The following is a 26,831-nucleotide window of genomic DNA, read 5'->3' as shown; positions in this document are numbered from 1 at the left end:
GTTTCAAAATTCAGATTCCAAAATGGAAATGCCGACTAGTATTCAAGTAGAATCTGTTCCTCATGCCCCAATAATATGACAATTAACTAATATTTTAAAAATTGAATGGTAGTAGATGTATGTCAGTCCTCTGTTTCTTTCATGAGATATCTCACTCATAGTTCATAATTTAATTTACTTATTTTTTGGGTTGTTTCCCTCTTTAACTAGGCAGTAAGCTCCCTTAGGGCTGGAATCTTGTCTGTATTGTTCACCGTCATTTCACCAGTGCGCAGTGATCGGTACATAATAGGTACTCTGTAATATTTGATGAATAAAAGAATGATACTGAGTCATGAAGGAAACTTCTCCCCTGGAGACTTTAAAGACTATAATGAGTTGTACTAGTCAGATTTTACTGTAATGGCAACCCCCAAATTTCGGTGGCTTGCAAAGAAACCTGTATTTCTTGCTCATGTTACATGAGGTCGTGGGTCCACTGCTGCTTTGCTCCAGGCTGCAGAGATGATCTTCAGATGTGGTTCATGTGCCTTCTTGCCCAGCTGATGGGGCAGCCCTGATCTGGGACATATAGCTTCCATGGTCAAGGGTAGATATGAAGGAGGGCTAACAGACCTCTAAGAGTTTTCTTTTCCCTTGTGGCAGATGTTCTATCCAGTTACATTTTATTGACCAAAGCAAGTCAGGTAGTCAAGCCCAAAGTAAGTAGGGTCGATAAGATGACCCCATCTACAGGGAAGAAGGGAGAAGGAGAATATTTACTGACAACAATACAATTTACAGCATGCGCTAAAGATGTGCCAGATGATATATTTGGCGTTGTGCTTATAACAGATAAAACAGTGAGTTATTTTTTTTGCTCTCCTCCAGTTAAAGCCATTGTTCATTAATGTATGAATATTGCTACAATGGGTTGGTGTGGAAAGACAGACTAAATTAGTTGAGGTATATCCTTTGGTTTGCCTTGACCTAAGTCAGGTTATGAGAAGTAGACTGCAAGTCCTTCCGCTTTCTCCCATTCATTCATTCATTCCACAAACATGTATTAGTGCCCACTGTGTTCCTGGCACTGGATAGAAAATAGTGAGCAAAACAGACATGACCCTTACCTTAAAAGACTGATCTGGTAGGGAGGAGGGGTGCTTTACAGGAAAGAACATGGCATCGTAAAATGAATCATGGGGGGGTGAATTGGGAGTGGCAGCAGCAATGTAGATTGTAGAGTCCTTATATATTGTTTCTAGAAACTGACATATTGAGATTGATCAGACAGTAGACTGAATTGCGTTCTTCAGTAAGGACCTAGAGTACAGATATTCTGTGTTGCTACAATAAATGGATTTATATATTTTGGCCATCTGCCAGGCTGAAGGATGGGTAACAGTCTTCTTGGGAGATTGAAGAGCCCAGTTAAGATATGGGAATCCTCTACTACACCTTGAGGTGGCGGGGGCTCACTCAATTATACCTTTCCAAGAACTAGGTGCTAGCAACTGGGCCCAGCAGATGTGTGGTTTACTGGAAGTCTAGGTGGTACACAGGGTGGGTAGTTATTTGCTAGGCATTTTATAATGCATGAATCTTCTGACTCTGAGAGTGAGAAGGTGGAGTCTGGAATAAGTCTGCACCATCAAGCCACAGTGGGTTTTAGCAGAATGCCTGTGACCTGAAAAGCACAGGTACAATGGATAGGTGGTGTGGGCAGCATGACAGGGTATCTAAGGATAGTGACAAAGCTTAACAATAAATAAGCACAAATAATTATTCAGTACCCATTGTGTGCTAGGCTAGGTGCTGGATGAATACTAATAACCACAGTATGTAATAGCCCCTGTCCTGATGAGCTTATATTACAGTCTCACCAAGGATACATTGCAAGATGAATCAGTGGTTCCCTTGATTATCAATATATCAAGTTTCTACCTTTAATACTATAGTGTTGCCCATGAACAATCTATGTAATTTAAAGAGTTTGGAAAAATTAGCGCATCTAAAGGAATTATGTGCTCTTAAAATAGATTTTCTTTTAAAAGGAATGACTTGACTTTAGGTACATTCTGGACATATGCTTAAGGTTTAATTGCGTTGAAAGGTCATGATGTGTGGTAGAAGCAAAATGATCTGATATAAACTCAGATTCCCAACAGAAACTTTCCTGAGTGAAAATGTCCCTAATAGTGTTTGTTTCATGAGTGGCACATACCTGGTGGAAACAGGGTGGCATTGGCATATGTTTGGGTCTGTGAGGGACGTGTAAGTAGGTAAATTATGTCAAAGGAATTATCCCTCTGTTTACCTACTGACTGGTTACACTCAGAGCTGATCCTAAAGTCAGAGACAAAGCAACATAGCCTAAGGCTAAGTTTTCTGGCGTCTTGAAGCAGGTTAGCCAAATTGGAAAAGGAGATTCAGGATTTTTCGAAGAGCTCAAATTCTGAAAGGAGAGGGGTCCCCAGGGTCAGCTTGAGACCCAAATATCTAAAAGAGATGTTCAGAATCCTGAGGTGATGAAGAATGAAGAAAGCTTCAAGCACTAGTGACTGGAAATTTTCAACATCAAATTCTATCTGGAAGAAAACTTAAAAACATCTAAAACTGATTTTTTAAAATCTGTGCTATCATCAAACATGTCATAGAAAACGAAGTTAAAAAATAGTGTCTGTTTCCATAACTTGTGACATCAACGACATATGTAGATTTCTCCTCTGATGGAGAATCGTTTTCAATGTCCATGTTTAACTTCTCTTGTCTCCAGATCCGTGGACATCCTGGAACTGACTGAGCAGGAAGAACTGCTGAAATTCCACTACCATACTCTGCGGCTCTACTCGGCCGTCTGCGCGCTTGGGAATCACCGGGTGGCCCACGCCTTGTGCAGCCACGTGGACGAACCGCAGCTGCTCTACGCCATCGAGAACAAGTACATGCCCGGCTTGCTGCGCGCCGGCTACTACGACCTGCTGATTGACATCCACCTCAGCTCCTACGCCACCGCCAGGCTCATGATGAACAGTGAGTTCATCGTCCCCATGACGGAGGAGACAAAGAGCATCACCCTCTTCCCCGATGAGAACAAAAAGCACGGCCTCCCGGGCATTGGCCTCAGCACCTCCCTCAGGCCGCGGATGCAGTTTTCCTCCCCGAGTTTTGTCAGCATTAATAGCGAGGGTTACCAGTACAGCCCCGAGTTCCCGCTGGACATCCTGAAGGCCAAGACCATACAGATGCTGACAGAGGCCGTGAAAGAGGGCAGCCTTCATGCCCGGGACCCCGTCGGGGGGACCACTGAGTTCCTCTTCGTCCCTCTCATCAAGCTGTTCTACACCCTGCTCATCATGGGCATCTTCCACAACGAGGACTTGAAACACATCTTGCAGTTGATTGAGCCCAGCGTGTTCAAGGAAGCTGCCGGTCCCGAGGAGGAGGGCGAGTCGCCAGAGAAGGAGCCCTGCGCGGAAGACTCCAAGCTGGAAGGTGCCGCTGAGGAAGAAAACAAAGGGGGTAAGAGGTCCAAGGAAGGCCTGCTCCAAATGAAACTGCCCGAGCCAGTTAAATTGCAGGTAATCAGAGAAAAAGATTGCAGTGAATTTCACAACCTATTAACGCTGACCTTTGTCTCTTTTTCTGTGTGTGTGTGTGTGTGTGTGTGTGTGTGTGTTTGTATTCCTGGGTAAAGATAGTTCTTCATAAAATTAACCAACTTCCTGTTATGCCTGGGGACATGCCCATCTAATTTTCTTGCGTTTGGAATGAAGTTCATGTATTTTCCAATTGAGTCAGTTGACACATTTTTTTGTATTTTTGTCAAGGTGGTTTCCTTGGTCAAGTACGTGTCCGCCCGTCATACACATGTGTGTGTGGCATGTCGCTGTTTCTCTGTGTGTGTGCGTGTGTGTGCATGTGCATATTTGTGCGTGTGTGTATGTCTGTCTGAAAGGAGCATAGGTGTCTGCCCGTCATACACGTGTGTGTGTGGCATGTCGCTGTTTCTGTGTGTGTGTGCGTGTGCGTGCATATTTGTGCGTGTGTGTATGTGTCTGAAAGGAGCATAGGTGTCTGCCCGTCATACACGTGTGTGTGTGGCATGTCGCTGTTTCTCTGTGTGTGTGCGTGCGTGTGCATATTTGTGTGTGTGCGTGTGTGTACATCTGTCTGAAAGGAGCCTAGGTGTCCGCCCGTCATACACGTGTGTGTGTGGCATGTCGCTGTTTCTCTGTGTGTGCGTGCGTGTGCATATTTGTGTGTGTGCGTGTGTGTACATCTGTCTGAAAGGAGCATAGGTGTCTGCCCGTCATACACGTGTGTGTGTGGCATGTCGCTGTTTCTCTGTGTGTGTGCGTGCGTGTGCATATTTGTGCGTGTGCGTGTGTGTATGTCTGAAAGGAGCCTAGGTGTCCGCCCGTCATACACGTGTGTGTGTGGCATGTCGCTGTTTCTCTGTGCGTGTGTGTGCGTGTGCATATTTGTGCGTGTGTGTACGTCTGTCTGAAAGGAGCATAGGTGTCTGCCCGTCATACACGTGTGTGTGTGGCATGTCGCTGTTTCTCTGTGTGTGTGCGTGTGCGTGCATATTTGTGCGTGTGTGTACGTCTGTCTGAAAGGAGCATAGGTGTCTGCCCGTCATACACGTGTGTGTGTGGCATGTCGCTGTTTCTCTGTGTGTGTGCGTGCGTGTGCATATTTGTGTGTGTGCGTGTGTGTATGTCTGTCTGAAAGGAGCATAGGTGTCTGCCCGTCATACACGTGTGTGTGGCATGTCGCTGTTTCTCTGTGTGTGTGCGTGTGCGTGCGTGTGCATATTTGTGCGTGTGCGTGCGTGTGTGTACGTCTGTCTGAAAGGCGCCTAGGAGGTGGGTTTTTGTCCTGCCCGTGTTACCGAGTCCAAGCTCCTATTGCTCGCCGCACTGTCCAGTAAATCGAGACGAGGTGTTGGGACAAGGAATAGTGACTTTATTCAGAAAGCCAGCAGACCAAGAAGATGGGGGACTGGTGTCCCAAAGAACCATCTTGCCTGGGTTGGGATGCTGGTTTCTTTTATAGAGCAAAGAGGGAGAGGTGTGGAAGTAAAGTTTAAAAAAAAAAAAAAGGGCAAGAAGTTATTGCAGATATTTCCTGGTTCTGGCCAGATTCAGGAGGGGAGGTGTTAATTTCTTCTTCCTGCAGCCATTCACAGGGGGGCCTGGTCAGGATGTTTCCTGTGAGCTTAAACAAAGGTATTTTAGCTTAACATTCAGGCGTGGGAGGCAGGGTCCCTGGAGATGGATCATTATGTATACTTTAAGCAACATCCCTTTAGTGGTTAACTTGTAGCAAAAGCAATAGAATATAAAGGTTAAAGTAAAAGAAATGAATCCAATATGGAGTCACATTTGTTCTTCCCTGTTACATTTCTTCTCCCTCTTATTCATTAGCAGTTTCCTTGCGTCTCCTTGTTTCCGTGGATGCATTTCACCGACATTTTGTTGGAATGCCTAAAATGCAAGGCTTTCAGTGCCTGTTTCCAACCCCACCTCTACCCTTCCAACCTTAGGACGCTTGCTCACCAGTAGGTGCGTCCATTCTCACACGCAAGATTTTACTTCCTGCCTGTGTTTCTAAAGAATCAAAGACCTTGCCTGTCTTTGTGCTCATCCAGATGTCCCCAGGACCCTTTCCTAACGCCTCTTTGGTTCATTAGCATCAGTTAGTTGCTTGCATCCTTGACACCCTTTTTTTGCTCTTCCTTCCATAGTCAGCCCTGATCGAGGTCTTCCTCTGAGCCAGGCACTGGGTGCTGGGTGAAGGAAGCTCACTGTCTCTGGGGGAAATATACACTTATTTATATGTATTTCTGTTAGAATATCTTATTGTTCATCGCATTAAATGCTCAGAAGGAAAAGAATGGATTTCTAGAAGAAAGAAAATTTCAACTGGAATACTGTGAGTAAGGTGAGGGAAGGCCTTTCTGAAAGGGTGACTTTTTAGCTGAGGTCAGATATTGAGCGGGAGCTCAGTACTTGTGAAGAAGGAGGGGAAGAGTGTTCTAGAAGCTTTTCACATGGAGCACGGAGCATGACAAAGGCTCTGACTCGGAAAGAGACCAGACTAGCGTCTGCAAGGAAGGAGGGTGAGATAATAGGCAGAAGGCAGTTCATACAGAGTCTGGCTGTTTGCTAAAACCAGCCATACGGTGGATTTGAATTTTATTCTAATTTCAATTAAAACCTCTGAAGAATTTTAGGAGGATAATTTTATTCTGAAAATCTCAGTATAGGTCCTTGTGAGGGGAGTAAGAGAGGGTGGTCATCCAGAGCCCACATAGTAGGACGCTGTCATGCTGGTTCAGACCCGAGGGGGACAGTGCTTACACTGGGGTGGGACAAAGCCAAAGTGGATGGAGAGAGGGACATAGACACTAGGGCTGTCTCAGAACTGGCATTGACAGAAATGGCCATGTTGTGGATGGTGATAGACAGGGTTTTAAAGTCCTCTTTAACACTGCTGTGTATTTATATCACAATTGGTATAAAATATATTTAAATGTTTCCCTAAACTTGGGCAGAACATTCTCTGGAAGGCATGTTTCTACTGATGTGCCGTTATCAGTTAAAAATCCTTTGGGCTTCTGGTAAAAGAATACCCAGCTGACCATTTAATGAATAAGCAATAAAACCACTTAGTTAACTTAAAGTCTGGAGGTAGACAGTCCTAGAATGAATGTAGTAGCTCGGTGGTGTCATCAGGAACCCAGACCTTACTATCTTCCTGCAATCCTCAGTTTATGGTTTTTATCCTAAAGTGTGTCACCTCCTCCTTCCTCCAGTGATCATGTCATTAGCCAGTTTTTGAAAAGAGGATATTCTAGCCTGTTATTAATGGTGAAAAATCTTTCCCAGAAGACCCCTTGCAAACTTCTCTTCATTATCTCATTTGCCTCTGGCTGCAGATGAGGCTGGGACAGTAAGTGTTCATCAGAGGGACATCAGAGGGTATTTGCCATTTGGACTTAGACGAATTATGTTTCATCCCCTGGGACCGAGCACATTGCTATCTACATAAAATCAGGATTTTGTTAATAAAGGAGAAGAGTTGACAACTAAGCGTGTCTGCCACAAATTTTGATTTGATATACATTAACTAAGTTGCAGAAATTAAACTTGGTGTCTTTTTAATCGTCTCTTTAGATGTGTCTGCTACTTCAGTACCTCTGTGACTGCCAGGTCCGGCACCGGATAGAAGCCATTGTGGCCTTTTCAGATGACTTTGTAGCCAAGCTCCAAGACAATCAACGATTCCGCTATAACGAAGTTATGCAAGCCTTAAACATGTCGGCTGCACTCACAGCCAAGAAGACAAAGGAATTCAGATCACCACCTCAAGAGCAGGTATGAGAATGAACTGAAAGGTCTTCCTTTTACTTTGGGTGTTAGTTCATTCAGGTTCCACACATTGCAAAATGATACCAGAAGTTGCGAGTGTATTTTTCTCCTGTTCTCTTTAAACTGGCTACGTTCATTTAGTCAGTATTCATAGGTCTCACCAAAATTACCTACTTATTTGGTCTCACCAAAATTATCTAATTATCTGTTAGTTTAAACAGATGAGAGACTTATAAAAAGGTATCAGGTGTATTACGGACTCTGTGGAAACCACTGTACCAGATTCTGAAGTTCTTCAAATAGGAATAATATCCAAGCACAGGTGGGTCTTCGTTGGCTGGCACAGCACCGCCCCAGCTAATAGGCACCCTTGACTCCTAGGACTTAATACTTTTCATTTTGTGTCTCCTAGAAGAGCCCAGTGTCACTGCCACCAGTCTTGCAGGAATAGTGATCACCTCTTTGTGGTTCTTCCTCTGGTTGCTCATCTCCAAACCCAGGTCTCCCTTGGGTGCAGCAAAACCAAAAGCCTATGCCTAAACCCAAGAAAGAGCTAGTCTAGGATTGTGCATTTTTCTGGCATCCACCTCTGAATGGGTCTCGTAGTGTGAGATATTACCAGAATGTAGCTATGGTGGTCACAAGGTATAACTGACAGATCGCGTCTTCAATATCTTACCTTGCTGTTTCCCTCTATGTCCAAGATACCTCTGAATGAAAATGTTTAGGGACTAATTGCAGAATTTATCTTTTTCTCACCAGAATGTAATTTCTTTGAGGGAAGGGACATGGAATCTTGTTTATTGCTGTAAACAACATTTACTGAGGCAGAGAACAAGTCCAACCTCTCCCAGAGTAATTCCATTTGTTAAACTACTATTGGGAGACTTGTGCTTCTGGAAAGATGGAGTACATGTGCCTTTCCCTATTCTTCCTTCTAAGTACAACTGTAACCCTGGACATTACATAAAAGACAACATAAGAAGACTCTGAAAGATAGAAGAAAGAGTGGCTACGGAAGTTGGGAGCTGAGGAATGACGTGGTGGTGAGTTCCCTGGGTTTTCTTTTTGCCTCACCTATCCCAGACTTGGAGCTAAAGAAGCCGGCAACCCAGAAACACCAGCGGGCATAGACAAGAAAAGCCCCAACAAGTGCCTTCTCTGTCTAGCCAAAGGACCAGAAAAACTGTCTGTTTTTTTCTAGCAAGACAGAAAACTTTTAGGTAATGACCATGCTACTCCAGCCAAACACCACAGTAAACCCTGTGCCCCGCCCCCTACCCAAACCAGCAGACACTGAGTGGAGAGCTTAGACTTCCACTCTCACCAGGCTGTACACAGGTGCTTCAGCTGGGACTGTGGGAAGCTGGGACTTTATCCCTGCTGAGTGGTAATGAGACCTACCGCTTCCTGAGTGTCAGTAGAGGCCAGGGAGGGAGATATACCAAGGCACTCTTACCCTTTCCAGCCAGGGTTGTGTGAGTTCAGGTCCACTGGGGACCTGGATCTCCCAGCCTCACACAGCAGAAACAAGGTCCCCTCTCTCCTTCACGGAGGTCAAGTGGAGAAATGAACTTTCCACTCCACCTGGCAGTAATGAGGCACCCCAGCCCTTCTCCTGCTGGATAGTGTCAGAAGAAGCCAGAAGTTTAAATAAGAACCAAAGTCTCATAACATAATACCAGAAGTGTCCAGGTTTCAATTAAAAATCACTCATCACACCAAGAACCAGCAAAAACTTGAATGAAAAATGGCAATCAATAGATACAAACTCCGAGATGACAAAACTAAAAAAAGAAGCTGGCAGCAAAAAAAAAATAGAAGATACAAAGAAGAGCCAAATGGAAATTTTAGAGCTGAAAAATACAGTATCTGAATTTTTAAAAACCTTCAATGGATGGACTTAACAGCAGAATGGAGGAAAAAGAGAAAAGAATCATTGAACTGAAGGGAGAATAATAGAAATTACCTAGCCTGAAAAACCAGAAAATAGAGTGGAAGAAAAAAAATAGAGCTTCAGGGACGAGTGCAAATATAGCAAAAGGTCTCACATTTGTGGCATTAGATTTCCAGAGGGATAAGAGAAAGAGAGTGAACTGAAAAAATACTTGAAAAAATAATGGTTGAAAACTTTTCAAATTTGGCAAAAGGTACAAAGATAAGAGATTCAAGAAACTGAGTAAATTCCAAACGAGATACCCCCCAAATCTAAACCAAGACATATCATTGTCTTTAGTTTTCAGAACTTTGACTAAGAAAAATCTTGAAAGCCCTGAGAAACAAATGACACTCATAGGGGAAAGACAATTCAAATGACAACGAATTTCTCAGAAAATATGGAGGACAGAAGGAAGTGGCACAGCATTTTTCAAGTGCTGAAAGCAAAGATCTGTCAACCAGAATTCTATATGCAATGAAAATATCCTTCAGGAATGAAGGGGAAATCAAGACTTTCTCAAATGAAGGAAAACTACCAGAATTTGATTACTCTGAAAGAATGCCTTCTTTAAACAGAAGGGAAATGATGAAAGAAGAAAATGTGAAAAATCAGGAAGGAAGACAAAACAACACAAGGTGTTAAGGGTAAATACAATTTCCTTCTCCTCCTGAGTCTTCTAAATTATGTTTGATGGACAAAGCAAAAATGGTAACTGTCTGATGTGTTCTAAATGTATGCGTAAGAAATATCTAAGGCAATTATATTTTCAGTGGAGAGAATAAGGGACATAAGGGAAGATAAGGTTTCTATACTTCATTTAAACTGGTAAAGTACTGATACCAGTAGACTGAGATAAATTATGTATATATTAATATAATGTCCAGTGCAACCACTAAAAATGCTATGCAAAGAGATACACTAAAAAATACCATGGATAATTCAAAATGGGATCCTAAAAATAGTTCAAGGAACTCAAAGCATGTTGGGAAAAATAAATCAGAGAGAACAAACAGAAACATATCAGTAAATTCATGAATATAAATAATCTAAATACACCAAGTAAAAGACAGAGATTGACAGAGTGAATTTTAAAAACTTGGCCTAACTACATGCTGTCTACAAGAAACTCACTTAAAATATAATTAATATAGATATGTTTAAAGTAAAAGGATGAAAAAAGATATGTCATGGAAAATTAATCAAAAGAAGGTGAGAGCAAAGAAAATTATCATAGACTGACAGGAACATTACAAAAGGATAAAAGATCAATCCACCAGGAAGACCAATGTGTATGCACTAAACAAAAGAACTGCAAAATATGTGAAGTCAACACAGATAGAACTGAAAGGAGAAATAGACAAATACACAATTATAGTTGGAGACTTCAACACCCCTCACTCAATATTTGAAGGAAAAGCTAGATGGAAAATCAGCAAGAATGTAGGAGAATACAACACTGTCATCAACTAGCAGGATTTTTGGAAATTTGTGGAATACTCCACCCAATAACAGAACACACATTTTTTTTTCAAGTGCCCATGAAACATTTGCAAAGATGGACTGTATCCTGAGCCATGAAACAACCTCAACAAATGTAAAAGAATTGAATTTTTTTATACAGAATTTTTTTTTGACCACAGTGGAGTCAAATTAGAAATCAGTAACAGAAAGGTAACAGCCAAATCTCTAAACACTTGGAAACTTAAACAACACACTTCTAAATAATCCATAGTTTGAGAATCAAGTCTCAAGAGAAATTAAAAACTACATTGTACTGAAAGAAAATGAAAATATCACATATCAAAATTTGTGGAAACAACCAAAACTGTGTGAGAGGGAAATTTATTGCATTAAATACTTAACATTTAAAAAGAGAAAAACACTCAAAGCAATAATCTAAATTGCCATCATGAGAATTTAGAAAAAGAGCAACATAAACCCAAAACAAGTAATACAAAACAGATGAGAAATGAATGCAAACTGAAAACAGGACAATTACAAAAATCAGTGAATCCAAAAGCTGGTTATTTAAAAATATTTGTAAAGTCAATAAAACTCTAGAGAGACTGAGAAAGGAAGAAAGAGAAGATACAAATTATCAAATCAGGAATGAAACAAGATATTACTACAGACCCTACGGTTGTTAAAAGGATCATATGGGAATACATATATGCATACTGTATGATTCTATTTATATAACGTTCTTGAAATGCCAATAGTATAGAAATGGAGAACAGATTAGTGGTTGACAGGAATTAGGGATGAAGAGCAAGCAAGATGGAAGTGCGTGTGGTTATAAAAGGGTAACAGGAGGGATCCTGAAATGATGGAATTGTTCTCTCTTTTGACTCTATCAGTGTCAGTATCCTGGTTGTGATTCTGTACTACTGTTTTTTTTTGTTTTTTTTTTTTTGTACTACTGTTTTGAAAGATGTCACCATAGGGGGTAACAGGGTAAAGGGTACACAGGATCTCTTTGTATTATTTCTTAAAATAGCATGTGAATCTACAATTTTCTCAAAATAATAGTTTAACAAAAAATTCAAATACAAAGCTCTAAAAAGAAAACTTACAATTGTTTCCTAAAGGAAAATTATGGAACAGACTTTTTTTCATTTATGAATTTAATACTATTCTTCATTTATGAACGTGATACTGTTGTATCTAAAACTAAAACAAATGGAAGGAAGTTTCTTGCAGTTTGTTTAACTGAACCATTAATGTTAGAAAAAAGCATAGTTATCCATTATATTGCTCTTCAATTATGTTTGGTTTTCCTTCTTCTTTACTGTATCCTTCTAAAAATAGTTCTTGAAAATATTCAATAAAGCATGGAAATTAACTAGAAAAAAAAATTTAGGAGAAGCATAATAAAAAATTTTAAAAACCAACATTTAGATTTTAATTGATTGAAGAACGCCAAGTATACAAAGGTCTAACATTGTGGAATTGAGAAAGAAAGCAAAAGACATGACTTTTTCAGCATGCTAAGATTTGAATGATTTATTTGTGGTGTTTGTTGGATTGAGTGATAGATAATGATTTTTCGTCTGTTGGGCAACTATCTACGAATACTGAAAAACAGATTTTGAACATCTTTGGTTTTTATGATCTTCTTTGCTGTGCCATTCCTGAATTCACTTTTCTTTTACTCTAGTTCTTCCTCTTTTGTTTTTCCAAACTTTCAGATCAATATGCTTCTCAATTTTAAGGATGACAAAAGCGAATGTCCCTGTCCCGAAGAAATCCAAGACCAACTCTTGGATTTTCATGAAGATTTGATGACACACTGTGGTAAGGTCTTCTTGACCTACAACTCTTATTAAATGTATATTTTAGTACACATTTACTGGTACAAAAATAAGTATGTATGTAAATACGTTCAAAAATGTACACGTTCCAATAAAGATGTTTAAAAAAAAAAAAAACCTCCAAAAAAAGAAAAATGTACACGATGCCTGTTAGGAGTTCATATAAGAATATTTGTTATGGCAAAATGGTTAACTGACCCCCATATGGGAAGTCATGAGGGGTACAGAGATCAGAAAGGCATTAAGACCAAGCAGGCCATGACCAAAATTCTTTCTCTATTTTCCCTCCTTCCCTCAGTGGCCTGGGGAATGGGGACATGTAATCAGGTGCTTTTGGCAGAGAGGGGAGTGTTAAGTTAATTTAGTCTAAAGAAATTTGATCACAAACAGTTGTATTTAAACTGGTTGAGGGGCCACTTTTTAGGACTGGCCTAGGAAATCTGGCACATATCTTTTGAAATTAATTAATGCCTAAGGAACTCCTGCATTAAATTATATGTTAGTAGCCCAAATTTATTAAGAGGATTCTCCCTTATTTTTATTCTAAGAACTTTTAAAATGGAATTGATTGGATGTTCTGAATGTGTGTTTCTTTCTCCCTTTATGCTGTGGTGTGGATAAGTCTGCGTCTGCATCTCAGTGAAAGAAAATGAATTAGCCATTTCTTAAGTGGTATATATATAGCGCCAGTGATATTATTTTCATTTTATTTTAATGAAGAGAGTAAAAGTATATTAATTCAGCTTATGAATGAAGAACCACTGAATGACTGCCAGAAGGTTATACTATAAATACACACACACACATTTATATATATACTATAAATAAAGGAGTGCTCTAAAATGGTAGAATTATTGCTTCAGACATAAAGTATTCCTTAGTTTAGGATATCTAATGATATCTGCTCTCTCTGTCTCTCGACTTATTAAAATATCACTGATATTTTTGGAAGCAAGTAAGGAGGATAGAAGACGAGGGAGGTTTTTAGGCAGGGCAGAACCATAGGTCTAAACAGTGCCCAAGGTCAAGAGATGCCTGAGGGTTAGCCCAAGTAGCACAATTGATTTTGACTCCTAAGAGAGTCTTTTCCCTCTCTGCTTGGTTTTATATTTTGTACTGGCTGCTGATAGCTCTGATATCACAAGAACAGGGGAAAAAGAGAAAGAAGGAAGAGAGAGCAATGAGTGACTCTTACCTATGAGTGCTAGTGGGCAAGATTGCTTAACTCAGTGTCATCAGCTGTTTCAGACGTGGCAGCGTTGCTTTAAGCTATGAATGGAAAAACTTGCAAAACCTGAGAATTATTTATCCTAAATGTTTTTTTAATATTATTTTTTCTTTTCTTCTTTCTCTTTGTTTTCTTCCTACTAGGAATTGAGCTGGATGAAGATGGGTCTCTGGATGGAAACAGTGATTTAACAATTAGAGGACGCCTGCTGTCCTTGGTAGAAAAGGTGACATACCTGAAGAAGAAGCAAGCTGAAAAGCCCGTTGAGAGTGACTCCAAGAAGTCATGTAAGTTATGAAAGGGCACTGCCAAAATGACTCAACTATGGCATTTGCTCACCACTTAAATATTATACTAGATGAACCAGTGAGAAAATTGAGTTTGCAGCTTCCAAGAATCAGATTCTTAAGTAGATGCCTGTAGCTGCCAGAAGTAGACAGCAGCATCAGGCCATATTTGTAGGAACAGATTGAGAGATGGCAGCTTTGAAAGGGTGGATGGGCTCCCTAGAGAAGTAAACATTTAGGGATTGGATCAGTCTTATCAAGAGAAAGTATAAAGCAGGTAATTTAGCCTGCATATCTAAATATTATGCTATTGACTTTCAAATATTCTTGCATCAAGTTATACCTTTTCTTAAAGTTTAAGTAGATATCGTCTGTAACTATATTTTGGTTCTGAAATATTTTCTAAAGTCTTACGCATTTCTGATTCATCCATATAATATTTAACTGAAAAGTCACAGCTGATAACTCTGTGAAACCAAATAAGCACGCTGAGGCAATCGGTCTTTGAGAAACTGCACGCTCATCCAAATGGTTTCATGAAGTAGGTCTGTGAGATCCGCTGACTTACTGTCTCACTGCTGAGACTCCATTCATTTAAGATGCAGTGTTGGTTTATTAATGGCTTTTATGGAAAGAAAAAAAAAAACTCATGAAAATTTTGTGTTTTTTTCACACTAACTTACAAGGGAAATCTTTTATCCATACAATTACTTCTAAATTTATTCTTCAGTATCACAACCAAATTTGAGCCAGGTCTTCTTCAAAATCAGAGTTCAAAGTTTCTTATGAGTCACTTTTTATTATTATCAATTTTGACCTATTAAAACTGACAACGTGGTTTTGAGGTACGTGGAAGTATACTGGCATTTTATCTAAATTTTGTATTTGGTTAAAATTGGTAGTTTTTTTTTAGTATGGTATAGATTAAAACAGGTTAAATAGCTTCTTTTGGAAATCAGACAGTGTATTGATGATAGGAACTAAGTACCTATGTACGAATTAGTCACATCAACGCTACTTAGCTTTGATAATTTTACTATATATTTTAAGAGGTTTGGAAGTTCTATTGCTTTTAAGTGTGCTATATTGCTTGTCACATTGCAAGTAATCTTCTATGTATGGGGTAACTTTTCAACTTAATACAGTTTCACAATCAAATCCTTTGGAAGACATTTTAAGTGACAATTAGGGATACAAATTGAAGTAGAAATATAATTTCATGAGGTTGCTACTACAAAGGACTCAAATGAGGAGACAGTTGGATAAAAAGAAAGCTCCTTGAATGCCGATGGTTGACCTTTATAAGGATATATGATGTCAGATCTTCTGGGAGGAAAAGAATGGAACAGAGAAAATAAAAGTAAAAGTAATAGGACCACTCATTGATTGCCCTATGGATTGTCAATAGTAGTTTTGAAAAAGTGGCTACAATTTTGAAACAACTTAAATGCCTTTGTTTTAAGAATAGTTTTTAAAGAAAATATTGTGTATTTTTATCCTTGCATGCCTGTAACTTATTGGTATTGACATATTGACATTGAAGAATATTTAAATGAAGTTTATTTTTTTCAAAAAATATATTTTTGAAATTCTGGCACAAATATTGATACCAGTTTGGCTTATCTGAGATATGCATTTGAAATGCCCATCTAATGTGTCTTATTATTCTCCTTCTTTAAGAAGTATCCATAATTACTTTGCAGCCACTCTTCAGCAGTTGATTTCTGAGACCATGGTCCGATGGGCTCAAGAGTCTGTAATTGAAGACCCTGAGTTGGTGAGGGCCATGTTCGTGTTACTCCATCGACAGTATGATGGCATTGGGGGTCTGGTCCGGGCTCTGCCAAAGACCTACACTATAAATGGTATTTCCGTGGAGGATACCATCAACCTGCTGGCATCGCTTGGTCAGATTCGTTCTCTGCTGAGTGTGAGAATGGGCAAAGAAGAAGAGAAACTTATGATTCGTGGATTAGGGTAAGTTATTTAACTATTACAACCTTTGTCTTAGAAATGTCTTCTTTCTAGTTGTTTATCCCAATAGTAGTACAATAGGTGCATTAGTATAAATACACTGTCTAGATTTTATGATCATTAAATTAGATTGTCATTTTGCTAGAGATTATGTTTTAAAGCTAAATAGGAAAATTGCTCAATAACAAAACATGGCTAATTTTACCACTAGATGCTAAGGTGGCTATGATATACAACAAATATCTTAGATTTTATTTTTATTAATTTCTCAGTAATGTACAATCACATATAAAAAATACAGATTAATAAAAACACAATAAAATCCACAGGGGGACAGACAATCACAAGCAGGAAATAACAAGGAAGTTTGCCTATGTCTATTGGGCCTTGAGCAAAGAACGGGGGATAAAACAACTTCTTAGAATTCAACATCATAGATTGTACTTTATGTGGATTTCAGGGTTAACACTTTTTTATTGAGTGATAGTTGATTTGCAATGTTGTGTTAGTTTTTGGTGTACAGCAAAGTGATTCAATTTTATTTATATATTTATATATATATATATATATATATATTCTTTTTCATATTCTTTTCCATTGTGGTTTATTACAAGATATTGAATATAGTTCCCCGTGACATACAATAGAACCTTGTTGTTTATCCATTCTATATATAATGGTTTGTATATACTAGTCTTAAATAGGGTTAACATTTATACCTCATATGTAGTCTAAGGATCCCCAAGCTGAGAAATTAACATATAATTTGGCCTGGAGGTGTGCTTTCTCAACTCAATTCACTGTGAATTCTTGCAGGAAAAACCTACATACTACTAAAGATTAGCCCACAATCAAAACTTGCAAAACACCCAAGGAAACAATCCACCATAGGCAAGGGTCTGCAGATACAATAAAGAGTGGAGTTAGAACACCTCCCCCAAGAATTTCAGATCATAGAATGCCAGAAAGAGAACTTAAAGTTACTGTATTTAAAATGTTTAAAAATAAGAAAGAATAAATAAAATCTCCAAAAATAAGACACACAAAAGGTCCATGAAAATTTGAAAAATATCCAAATAGAATTTCTAGAAATGAAAAATATAATAATTGAAATTGAGTAGTGATTAATAAAAGTATAGATAAATAAAGCTGAAAAGAATTAATAAATTGAATCATAGATCTGAGGAAATTAGTAATGCAACACTGAAAGATAGAGAAGTTAAGAGACATAGGGGATTGTATAAGGAGGTCCAGCATATGCTGAATAGGAGTTACAGAAAAGACAGAATAGATGAGCTATATATAGAATGGGAACTTTGAAGAGCTATTGGCTTGAGTTTTTCAGAATTGATGAAAAATATGAATTCGCAGATTCCTAGAGTACAAATCGTTCCACATCCACAGCTGGATAGACTATAGTGAAACAGCATAAAACCAGTGATAAATAGAATATTTTGAAAGCAAATAGAAAAAGCCAGGACACTTGAAAAGAAACAATATTTAGAATTCTCAGTTGTAAAACTAGAGATCATAACTCAACAAAATATCACAAAGTTCCAACAGAAAATAGCCATCAGTTTACAATGTGTTACTCAACTAAGATTTCATCATCATGAGCTTGTGCTTCATGTGGATTTGGATATTGGAGTTTATATTCCATATTCAAGGGTGAGGGGAAAACAAAGATATTTCAGAATGTTTACTTAAAGTCCCTCATTGAAAGGCCTTCTAAAGGCTGTATATTCTGGAAAAGAAAATGGAATTCAGAAGAATGGGAGGTAATCAATTTCAGAGAGTGTATTACTGGTGCATATATGCATATATCTAAGCAATCATTAACAAGCTTGCATGATTTGGGGATAAGAAGATATGAGAGAATTAAAATACCAGAGAAAAATAAAAGCTTAAATTAAGCTGTATGATATTCATAAGAAAAAATACCTAAATGTAAGGATGTAAAAATTTGGAATGTAGAATGTTGAAAAGTGATGTAAAAGACAAATATTTAGCACCCCCAACCAAGAAAAAGCTAATCTGGTTCTATAAATAACAGATAAAAGAGGAGATAATGATAACTAGTGACATAGGTAAAATAAAACACAAAAAGGATTAAAAAAACTCAGCGTTGGCTCTTTGAAAAACAACTAAGGAAATAGAATAACCGATGTTTTCTTTGGCTAGAAAAATAATTCTGAGGGGAAACGAAAGTGTGGAAAGACTCAGATTATGTGATATTTATGTACATTTTAAATTCAGAACACAATACTATGTATTTCCTGTGGGACTATTAAGTATTTGAAATCATAAAACTGAGAGGTTATATTCCAAAAATCATTATAATGATTGCACACTAAAAATCAGTGTACTAATGGGACAAAGAGGGAAAACAGAAAAACCTAAACAACACAAGCTAATGTTATGTCCTTTATTTATAATTGTCTGTGCATGAGCCTTTTTTTTGGAATATTAGTACTTAAATCTAACCTGAGGGGGCCTCTCCTGAGAAGTGATCTTAATTAAATGAGAAAGAAAGCCTTCCAGGAAATGGAGAGCACTTTCTTTCTTAAATGACCACTTAACAAGTAAGATGTACTATTAACATATAAATCACTCAGTAGGGATAAAACTCAAAATGATTATGAAACAAGATAAAATGTTACTTTTTTGTGGTATTAGAAAGATCCTAAAATGACACATTTAATAAGTGACAACCTGCCTACTGGTGGTAGAATTAAAAATCCATTTAATTTACCTGGAACTAAAGGCAAATGAGATTTTTAATTAGATACCTTCCAAAGTTAGGTCATGCAAAAGGATTTGAATTAACAGAACAGATCTCATGATTACATCTGTGGTTTGAGAGTTGAAGGTTCTCTTGATAAATATGCTGCTATCTGATGTGAAGGAAAGGATGTCTTTCTTTACCTTATTTGTCCTTGCATTAAATAGATCAGACCTGTATTAGCCCTGGGCCCCCAAGTCATTTTTCTGAGTTGTGCTACCTAAAAACTGTCTTCATTAGCACAAACCTAAACAAAGCTAAATTAAAAGTGAAGAACTAAAACAAAACAAAAAAAAAAGAATCACACTATTCCACTTTCTTGATGTAGCCAGAATAACTAAAAGTTAGCATATGACTAAATGAATAGATGAGTGACTCAATTAAGGTAACCCGATTCAAAGGGAAAGTTTCAGGTTTCTCGTTGATTGTACATTATTTTCTTGCTCTGGCTCCAACAAGAAAGTGTTTTATAGAAAAGACTCTTGCGTGATTTGCTATATGTTAAAATAAAAATCAACAGAGCTGTTTATTTGCAAGGACTGCTAAACATTAAGATCTTTAAAAGTACCTTTACATAAGTATTGTAATAATGTGTAATGCAATAATAATAATACAAAACATTCTAGGTATCGTCTGCTGCTGTTTCTTTAAATTAAATGTCCCTTTTAATGAGTTGGATTACTCGTACCTGGACTTCATGTGTATTCAGTGTCTCTGGGAGAATATGTATCCTTTAAAAACATTTTGCCAGAATGATAACATAAATGTGGCAGGAAATAACACTACTGTTATTAAACATACAAATAATGAATATAGTACTAAAAAAGCATATATGAAAAGCAGAGATACTTATACAACAATTATTTATATAGAAATTTTCATAAGAGCATGGTATAATACTGCTTCATATTTCTATACAAAATAAGGTTGAACAAAATAAGATTGAATTTAGATATTCATAAAACTAGGAATAAGTGTCACAAAGTCTGTTTCATATAAATGAATGTTTACCTATTTAGTACATTTCTTATAATTGATAGGAGTAGAAGACTTGTATGCTATTTTTGGTAGGCTGTCAGTATTTTTGAGGAAAACCCAATTGCGCTTATTAACTTTTATGGCTTAACGATGATTGCTCTTACTTTTCCATACGTTCCAGTAATTATTTCCAGAAGATTTATCATGATCTCAGATACGTTTTTATTTAAATTTTGCTCTGACTTCTATGTTTCCCTTGTACCTATGTTGTCCTTTCTAGGGATATCATGAATAATAAAGTGTTTTACCAGCACCCTAATCTCATGAGGGCACTTGGGATGCACGAGACAGTGATGGAGGTCATGGTGAATGTCCTTGGAGGTGGGGAGTCCAAGGTAAAGGAAACCCTTTGATTCTTGGGATGCCATTTATTGTAACCTCCTAGAATATGTACATGGCATATTCTTAATGAGAACTTCTGTAAATTCTATTAGGACTGTTTTTTAAAGAACACTTTTTGAAAAAAATGAACAAAACTGTACAGACTGAGAGTTGGATATGCTTCTACAGTCATCCCCCGGTATCCACAAGGGATTGGTTGCAGGACCTTCCTGCAGATACCAAAATCCACAGATGCTCGAGTCCCTTAGATAAAATGGTGTAGTATTCGTGTATAACTTAATGCACATCCTCTCATATACTTTAAATCATTTCTAGATCATTTATAATACCTAATACAGTGTAAATGCTATGTAAATAGTTGCGGTCATGTAGCAAATCCAAGTTTTGCCTTTTAGAACTTTCGGCATTTTTTGCGTTTTGGTTGAATCTGCAGATGTGGAACCTGCAAATATAGAGGTCTGACTGTAGTTTTTTCTTTGATATTGATAACAGTTTTTCTTATGCCATGTAATTTGCTATCTCCTAGATTATCCTCACTTAGGGGATATTTAGAAACCTTAAAAGTTAATACTGTGCTAATTTTGTAAGATTTTGAATTATAAATCCGTTTCCATCACGTTAGAAGTCCATAACACAAGCATGCTGTTCAGACCAACCCGTTCCCTTGATTCAGACAACAGTTGGTTCCACTAAATTCCTGATCCAGACCAAGATTTGAAGATGATGCTCTATAGCATTTGTTGTAAGACACTCAGGTGCATTTTTAAATGATTAAAATTTAAAATAAAAAAATTTAAAACCAAACAAATAGAATAATATAATATATAACTCCATATAAAGCAGTACAATTTCATGACCTCTGATTTGCAAAATGTTTGGGTTTTTTTGAAATTTTAAAATGTATTTTTCAAAATATAGACGTGAGTCCATATTTCTCATGTTCTGACTACCAGTTAGACAGACTTATAAAGATATTTATAAAATACTCTGTTTAAGAAGGACTTGGAGTCTTTAGGGATTATCTGTGGTATATTAGAATAAGAGCTAGGTCTCAGGGGAGATGTGTTTGCTGGGGCCCAGCAGGCAGACCTTCCAGGAAGGGTGTTCATCATAGGAGATGAGTCATGTGCCAGTCACGGAAGATGTGAGTTCCCGGAATCTTAATAATAATACAACAGCGACACTGATGATAAGAACATCCTATTATGTGGTTCCAAATATTAAACTGGGTATTTTTCACAATATGTCTCATTGAACTCTCCCTCCTTTGCCTCAAGTAAATATTATCATCCATCTTATTACAGTTTTACAGAAGAGAATCAGTGAGATTGCATAATTCCCCAAGGAAGCGCAGCTAATAATGTGAGTCAGGAATCACAGCTGAGCCCGCCTGGTTCCTAAACCAGGCCCATGCCACCTTTAGGTTTAGGGCTGTAGATTAATTCCAGGTCAACCCATTGATGGCAGTGAGGCTTCAAATTAGTGCCAGGCTTGATTTTTGGTGGCTCTAGGACTAGATGAGTCCAAGTCTGGACATTTGAAGGTCTTCTGTACCTGAGGCTTGGCAGACATGGGCACACACAGATGGGCAATCTGATTGAGACCTCAACTTCAGAACTCAATTTTATAAAGGTCCTTTGCTTTCCCAGCTAACTAAATGCTCTTTATGTAGGAAATCACTTTTCCCAAGATGGTGGCCAACTGTTGCCGTTTTCTCTGTTACTTCTGTCGTATAAGTAGGCAGAATCAGAAAGCAATGTTCGATCATCTCAGTTATTTACTGGAAAACAGCAGTGTTGGTCTTGGTGAGTAAATGTATGACTTTCATTTAATCTTTAAGATAAAAGGGATTTACATATTGGATTTTAAAATTAAACTTTAATGTAAATTAAGTTGGATTAGTGCAATACGTATTGCATTTAGAAATTCAATTCTAAGTGAAAAGTTTTTTTTTTACATGGAATTCATAGTTGCAGCGCAATTCAGGTTTTGTTTCATCTTTGTTTCAATGAACAGCCTCACCAGCTATGAGAGGTTCAACGCCACTGGACGTGGCAGCAGCCTCGGTGATGGATAATAATGAACTAGCCTTAGCTTTGCGGGAGCCAGATCTGGAAAAGGTAAACAGCATCCCTGCCCTGTGTGTTTGTGTGAATTACACTTGTTCATAGTGGTTTCTCAAGATATTTAAATGTAATTATACTATAGTTATAATTATTATAATATACTATGTATTATAAATATGTTACACTTATATGTAATATTATAAGTTATAAAGAACAGGAAATTTGAGATGAGGTATTTTCTCTGATCACATACATTTTTCTTTGGAAAGAGAATCCACTTACTCTATATTCTTTTGCGTTTTTGTCCTTTCCTGGTAATCTGCTGTCACTTTTGCTTTAATCATATAGTTTAGATTTCATAAAAGAAATTGTTTTAACATCTTATATATACAATTTATATCACAGAAGTTTGCATATTACAGTGCAAGGTATCATTGATACACTGAAGGCCATGCACTCTAAGCATATTAGGCCACATATATGTTTACCAAAATATGGATAAATTTCTCCCATGTTTTAATTGCAGTTGCATTCTAAGTGGTCTTCCTGATCCCTCCCTTGCAGCCAGAGTGAGTCTCTTGAAAGGATCATATTACTCCTCTGCCCAGAACTCTCGAAAGACTTCCTATCTCACTTTGAGCATACACTTAGAGGCATTGCAATAGTTCCATCCAATCAGTCTTAGTTCATTTCTGCAATTCTCCAGGTCTCTCTTTTGGCTCCAGCCACGCTGGACCCCTTGCTGTCACTGGAACTTGCTAGGTGTGCTCGTGCCCTAGGGCCTTTGCCCTTGCTGTTCCCTCCGTCTGCAATATTCTTCCGCCAGACGTCCTCATGGCTCTTTTCCAGACATCCAGTCATTGCTCCAAAGTCACCTTCTTTTCAGTTCTTCCATGTCCGTGCTATAGTTTAAATATTTATGGTTTAAAATTACATTTTAATATAAATATATTTTACTAAAATCTGTATATTTATGTATTTTTCAAAATCTACTCCTTACCATAATGTAAGGCCAGTGAGTACAGGGCATTTTTTTCTCTGCTGCTCATTGCTTTTTCCCAATCTTAGCATTGGCACTGGGTAGATGCTCAATGCATAGCTGTTGAAAGCATGAAAAAGTGAACTCTTCCCCAAATCCTTCTGACATGCCAGTCAAGTGTCATGAAGCTTTGCATCTCTAAATAACCTCTGGAGAATTTTCTCCCATATATAATTTGAAATGTTTTTATCTACACACTGATAAAATAGCTAGTATTTTAAAGAAGTAGACAATGCTGAACACTGAGTAGGCTTTGGAGCAACTGGAACGCTCATCTACTGCTGTTGGGATGAAAAATGGTTAAGTCAGTTGGAAAGCAGTTTGGCATTATTTTTAATAAGTTAAACATACCTAACATAAATATGCACCTAGCCTTTCCACTCCTAGGTAGTTACTCAATAGTAATACAAATATATGTCCACACAGAGATGTGTACATGGATGTTGATAATGGCTTTATTCATCTGAGCCCAAAACTGGAGACAGCTCACCAGACAACTGGTGAATGGATAAACAATACTGGGGTATTTCCATAAGTAGCGAGATGCCATGATTAGGCTATAAAAAGGAATGAGGGACTGACATGTACTCCAGCATGAATGAATCCCAAAATCATTATTCTGAGTGAAGTAAGCCAGGCTCAGAAATACCCATAATGGATGACTGCATGTATCAGTGTCCTAGAACATGTAAGCTAGTTTGTAGTGGCAGAAAGCAGATTGTCAGGACCAAGGCTTGTAGGGACGGATTGTCTGCAAAAGACACGGGGACCTGAGGAGCAATGGAAAATGCTCTACATCTTGATTGTGGGTTCTTACAGATGGATAAATCTCTCAAAGATCACTGAATTTTACTTTAAATAGATGAATTTCTTGTACATAAATTATACCTCAATAAGGATGATGTAAAATATTTTTAGCTGTATTATTTATTTATTTTTAGGCCTGGCCTAGCTTGTGACTGAGCTGGGTGTAGCTTATTTTGTTTGATAAGTTGCTCCTCCAACCATCTGCTACCATTGATAGTGACTTCTTTAGGGATTCCTTTTTTTTTTTTTTTTTTTTAGGGATTTCTTTTAAAACTGGTTCTGTTATGAAATCTTATATAGAGAACCAACATTCACATAAGACAGAATATTTTAAAAGGCCAAGAAGCTAAGCAGAAATTTTAATGTGTTAAGTTTAACAAAACAGAAAGGTTGGTAGTATTATCCCAAACTTAATAGACAGTGAAACTGTGGTTCAAGATGATACACTAAGTTCTAATGCAGGTTAGATTTGAACCCAACGATATTTGACTCTGAGCTTAGTTTTCTCCACTTCTCTAGGTGTCCTCTCACACCCACCCCTTCCCCCATTAAACTGATATTTTATTTTGGAAATAAATTCACTTTTTTAAAATATCATCGTATCTCAGATGGATCTTTCACTATCTCAGATGGATTCAGGTTTTACACCGGGCCAGAGGCCATTAGGCATTTTTGAAGTTTATCAAATATTATGACTCTTGTAGGTAAATGTCTCAAATGATATGAAATTTAGGAATATTTTTCTTTCATAGAGTTCATTCATAAACATTTTTACTATGATAGCACTTGGTTACAGTTTGTCAGTATTTCTTAATTCTAAGGTTTTACTAAAGGGGGTTCATATAGACGGTCATGAGATTAAAAAGAACTTGCAAAAATGCATTTGTTTTAAACCATCCCTTGATAATAACATTTACCATGTCTAGTGCAAGCTTCTAATGAGTATCTCACCCAAGGGGTAACATTTTTGCTTATCATCTTGTTTTTGCAGGTAGTGCGATATTTGGCTGGTTGTGGACTGCAAAGTTGTCAGATGCTGGTGTCGAAGGGTTATCCAGACATTGGGTGGAATCCAGTTGAAGGAGAGAGATATCTTGACTTTCTCAGATTTGCTGTCTTCTGTAATGGTAGGATGAGTCGCTTAGGGTTTTTTATGGTCATTACTAAAACTGCAAAAAAAATAGATGTATAAAATAATGAGGCATCGCAGCATTTTCTTGAAGGGAGTAGATAGTAGTAAAGAAATTGAGTATTTTATAAGCAGTAGGCTTTTTCGCAGTAATAATTTATTTTGTGATATTTATTTTGATCGTGATGCTGGGCTTTCATTATTAAATAAAAATTTTTAGGCACTTACATTCTTGCTGTTTTTATAATTAGACTCTAATAATAGCTAGGATCATGACTTCACTTCCTATAACAAATTAACAAAAATGAATAGTTTATACCTCCATCATGCTTTCCTTTACTTGGAAAATTTTAAGTGCAAGAAAAGAAATTTACTGAGTCTTATGGACAGAACACTAGTAATTTGGATTCAACTTTGGCTCTACTACTATCTTATTAGGTTTTAGTTATTTTTCTTTAAATATAAGCAGATTAGTGTAACATTGTTTGCTCAGAACTTCCATGTAGTCAATGTTTGCTTACTCCTGTTCCCCGTTTGATCTTAGGGGAAAGCGTGGAGGAGAATGCAAATGTCGTGGTGAGATTGCTCATTCGGAGGCCTGAGTGTTTCGGTCCTGCCTTGAGGGGGGAAGGTGGGAATGGTCTGCTCGCAGCCATGGAAGAAGCCACAAAAATAGCTGAGGATCCTTCTCGAGATGGTCCGTCACCAACTAGTGGATCCAGCAAAACCCCGTACGTCGAATATACACACTCTTAAGATTAAATGATACTACTTGACTTTTAATTTTACAAAATATAATTTGCGTTCTCTTAATTGCAGTATAATTCTCTGGTACTCCGGATTTCTTCCCTTGAAAATGAAATGTGTTTTGAGAGAAGGGATGGAACTTGCTGCTGGAATAGGGTGAATGAACAAAGAGGGACCTCAGGAAGATTGTATGGATTTAGTCGAAAAAAACTTAGGTTGTAGGAGGAGATGTATTTTGTGAATTTTCTCAGGGCTCTAGGGAGTAGTGAGTTCTTACAAATGATGGCAGGTGAGCCTTTGAAATTAGAATAGAGTTTACTGGGAGGTTAGCTGGAACGAGTTTTCATGATAATAGTAAGAGAGAAAGAGACCTTTAGCAAGAGGATGGGGACTTAACTAAACTGGTGTTTTGGCAGAGAAAAGGGGATGTTGTCACTTTGAGGAGTAAAATGCTTTATTAAGGTCTTGGTGACCAGGGAGACAGCGACTGCCTTACATTTCTCCATAGTCTTTGTTGTTAATACTTGATTCCAGCAATAAATTCATCCAGGCGTGTTGCTTCCTTTTTTTTCTTTTTTTTTTTTTTTTTTTTTGGCCGCATCACGTGGCATGCAGGATCTAGTTCCCCGACCAGGGATCCTGCAGTGGAAGCATGGAGTCTTAACCACTGGACCTCCAGGGAAGCCCCAGCTTCCTATTTTTTGAATCTGTGGAGCTGAGTGTCCTGCTAGGGGGCCATGTAACCACACTCCTAGCACCACTGGTAAAGATATAACATAGGGCT

The 26,831-nt window shown here is 37.8% G+C and overlaps 1 protein-coding gene across 1 annotated transcript in view; it reads left to right on the top strand.

Moving 5' to 3' along the window:
* RYR2 (ryanodine receptor 2) overlaps nucleotides 1-26,831 on the top strand; it is a 537,153-nt gene that overhangs the window by 311,541 nt on the left and 198,781 nt on the right. Inside the window, exons 37-46 of the mRNA XM_061190410.1 lie at nucleotides 2,756-3,560; nucleotides 7,164-7,364; nucleotides 12,486-12,591; nucleotides 13,980-14,123; nucleotides 15,827-16,100; nucleotides 20,138-20,252; nucleotides 21,932-22,064; nucleotides 22,276-22,379; nucleotides 25,163-25,298; nucleotides 25,845-26,031. Coding sequence (XP_061046393.1) covers nucleotides 2,756-3,560; nucleotides 7,164-7,364; nucleotides 12,486-12,591; nucleotides 13,980-14,123; nucleotides 15,827-16,100; nucleotides 20,138-20,252; nucleotides 21,932-22,064; nucleotides 22,276-22,379; nucleotides 25,163-25,298; nucleotides 25,845-26,031 — 2,205 coding nt within the window. The remainder of the gene's footprint in view (nucleotides 1-2,755; nucleotides 3,561-7,163; nucleotides 7,365-12,485; nucleotides 12,592-13,979; nucleotides 14,124-15,826; nucleotides 16,101-20,137; nucleotides 20,253-21,931; nucleotides 22,065-22,275; nucleotides 22,380-25,162; nucleotides 25,299-25,844; nucleotides 26,032-26,831) is intronic.

Source organism: Eubalaena glacialis, chromosome 1 (assembly GCF_028564815.1).
Source record: "Eubalaena glacialis isolate mEubGla1 chromosome 1, mEubGla1.1.hap2.+ XY, whole genome shotgun sequence".
Lineage (NCBI taxonomy): Eukaryota > Metazoa > Chordata > Mammalia > Artiodactyla > Balaenidae > Eubalaena > Eubalaena glacialis.
Note: the sequence above shows the minus strand (reverse complement) of the source record. Positions and strands in the feature narration are given on the sequence as shown.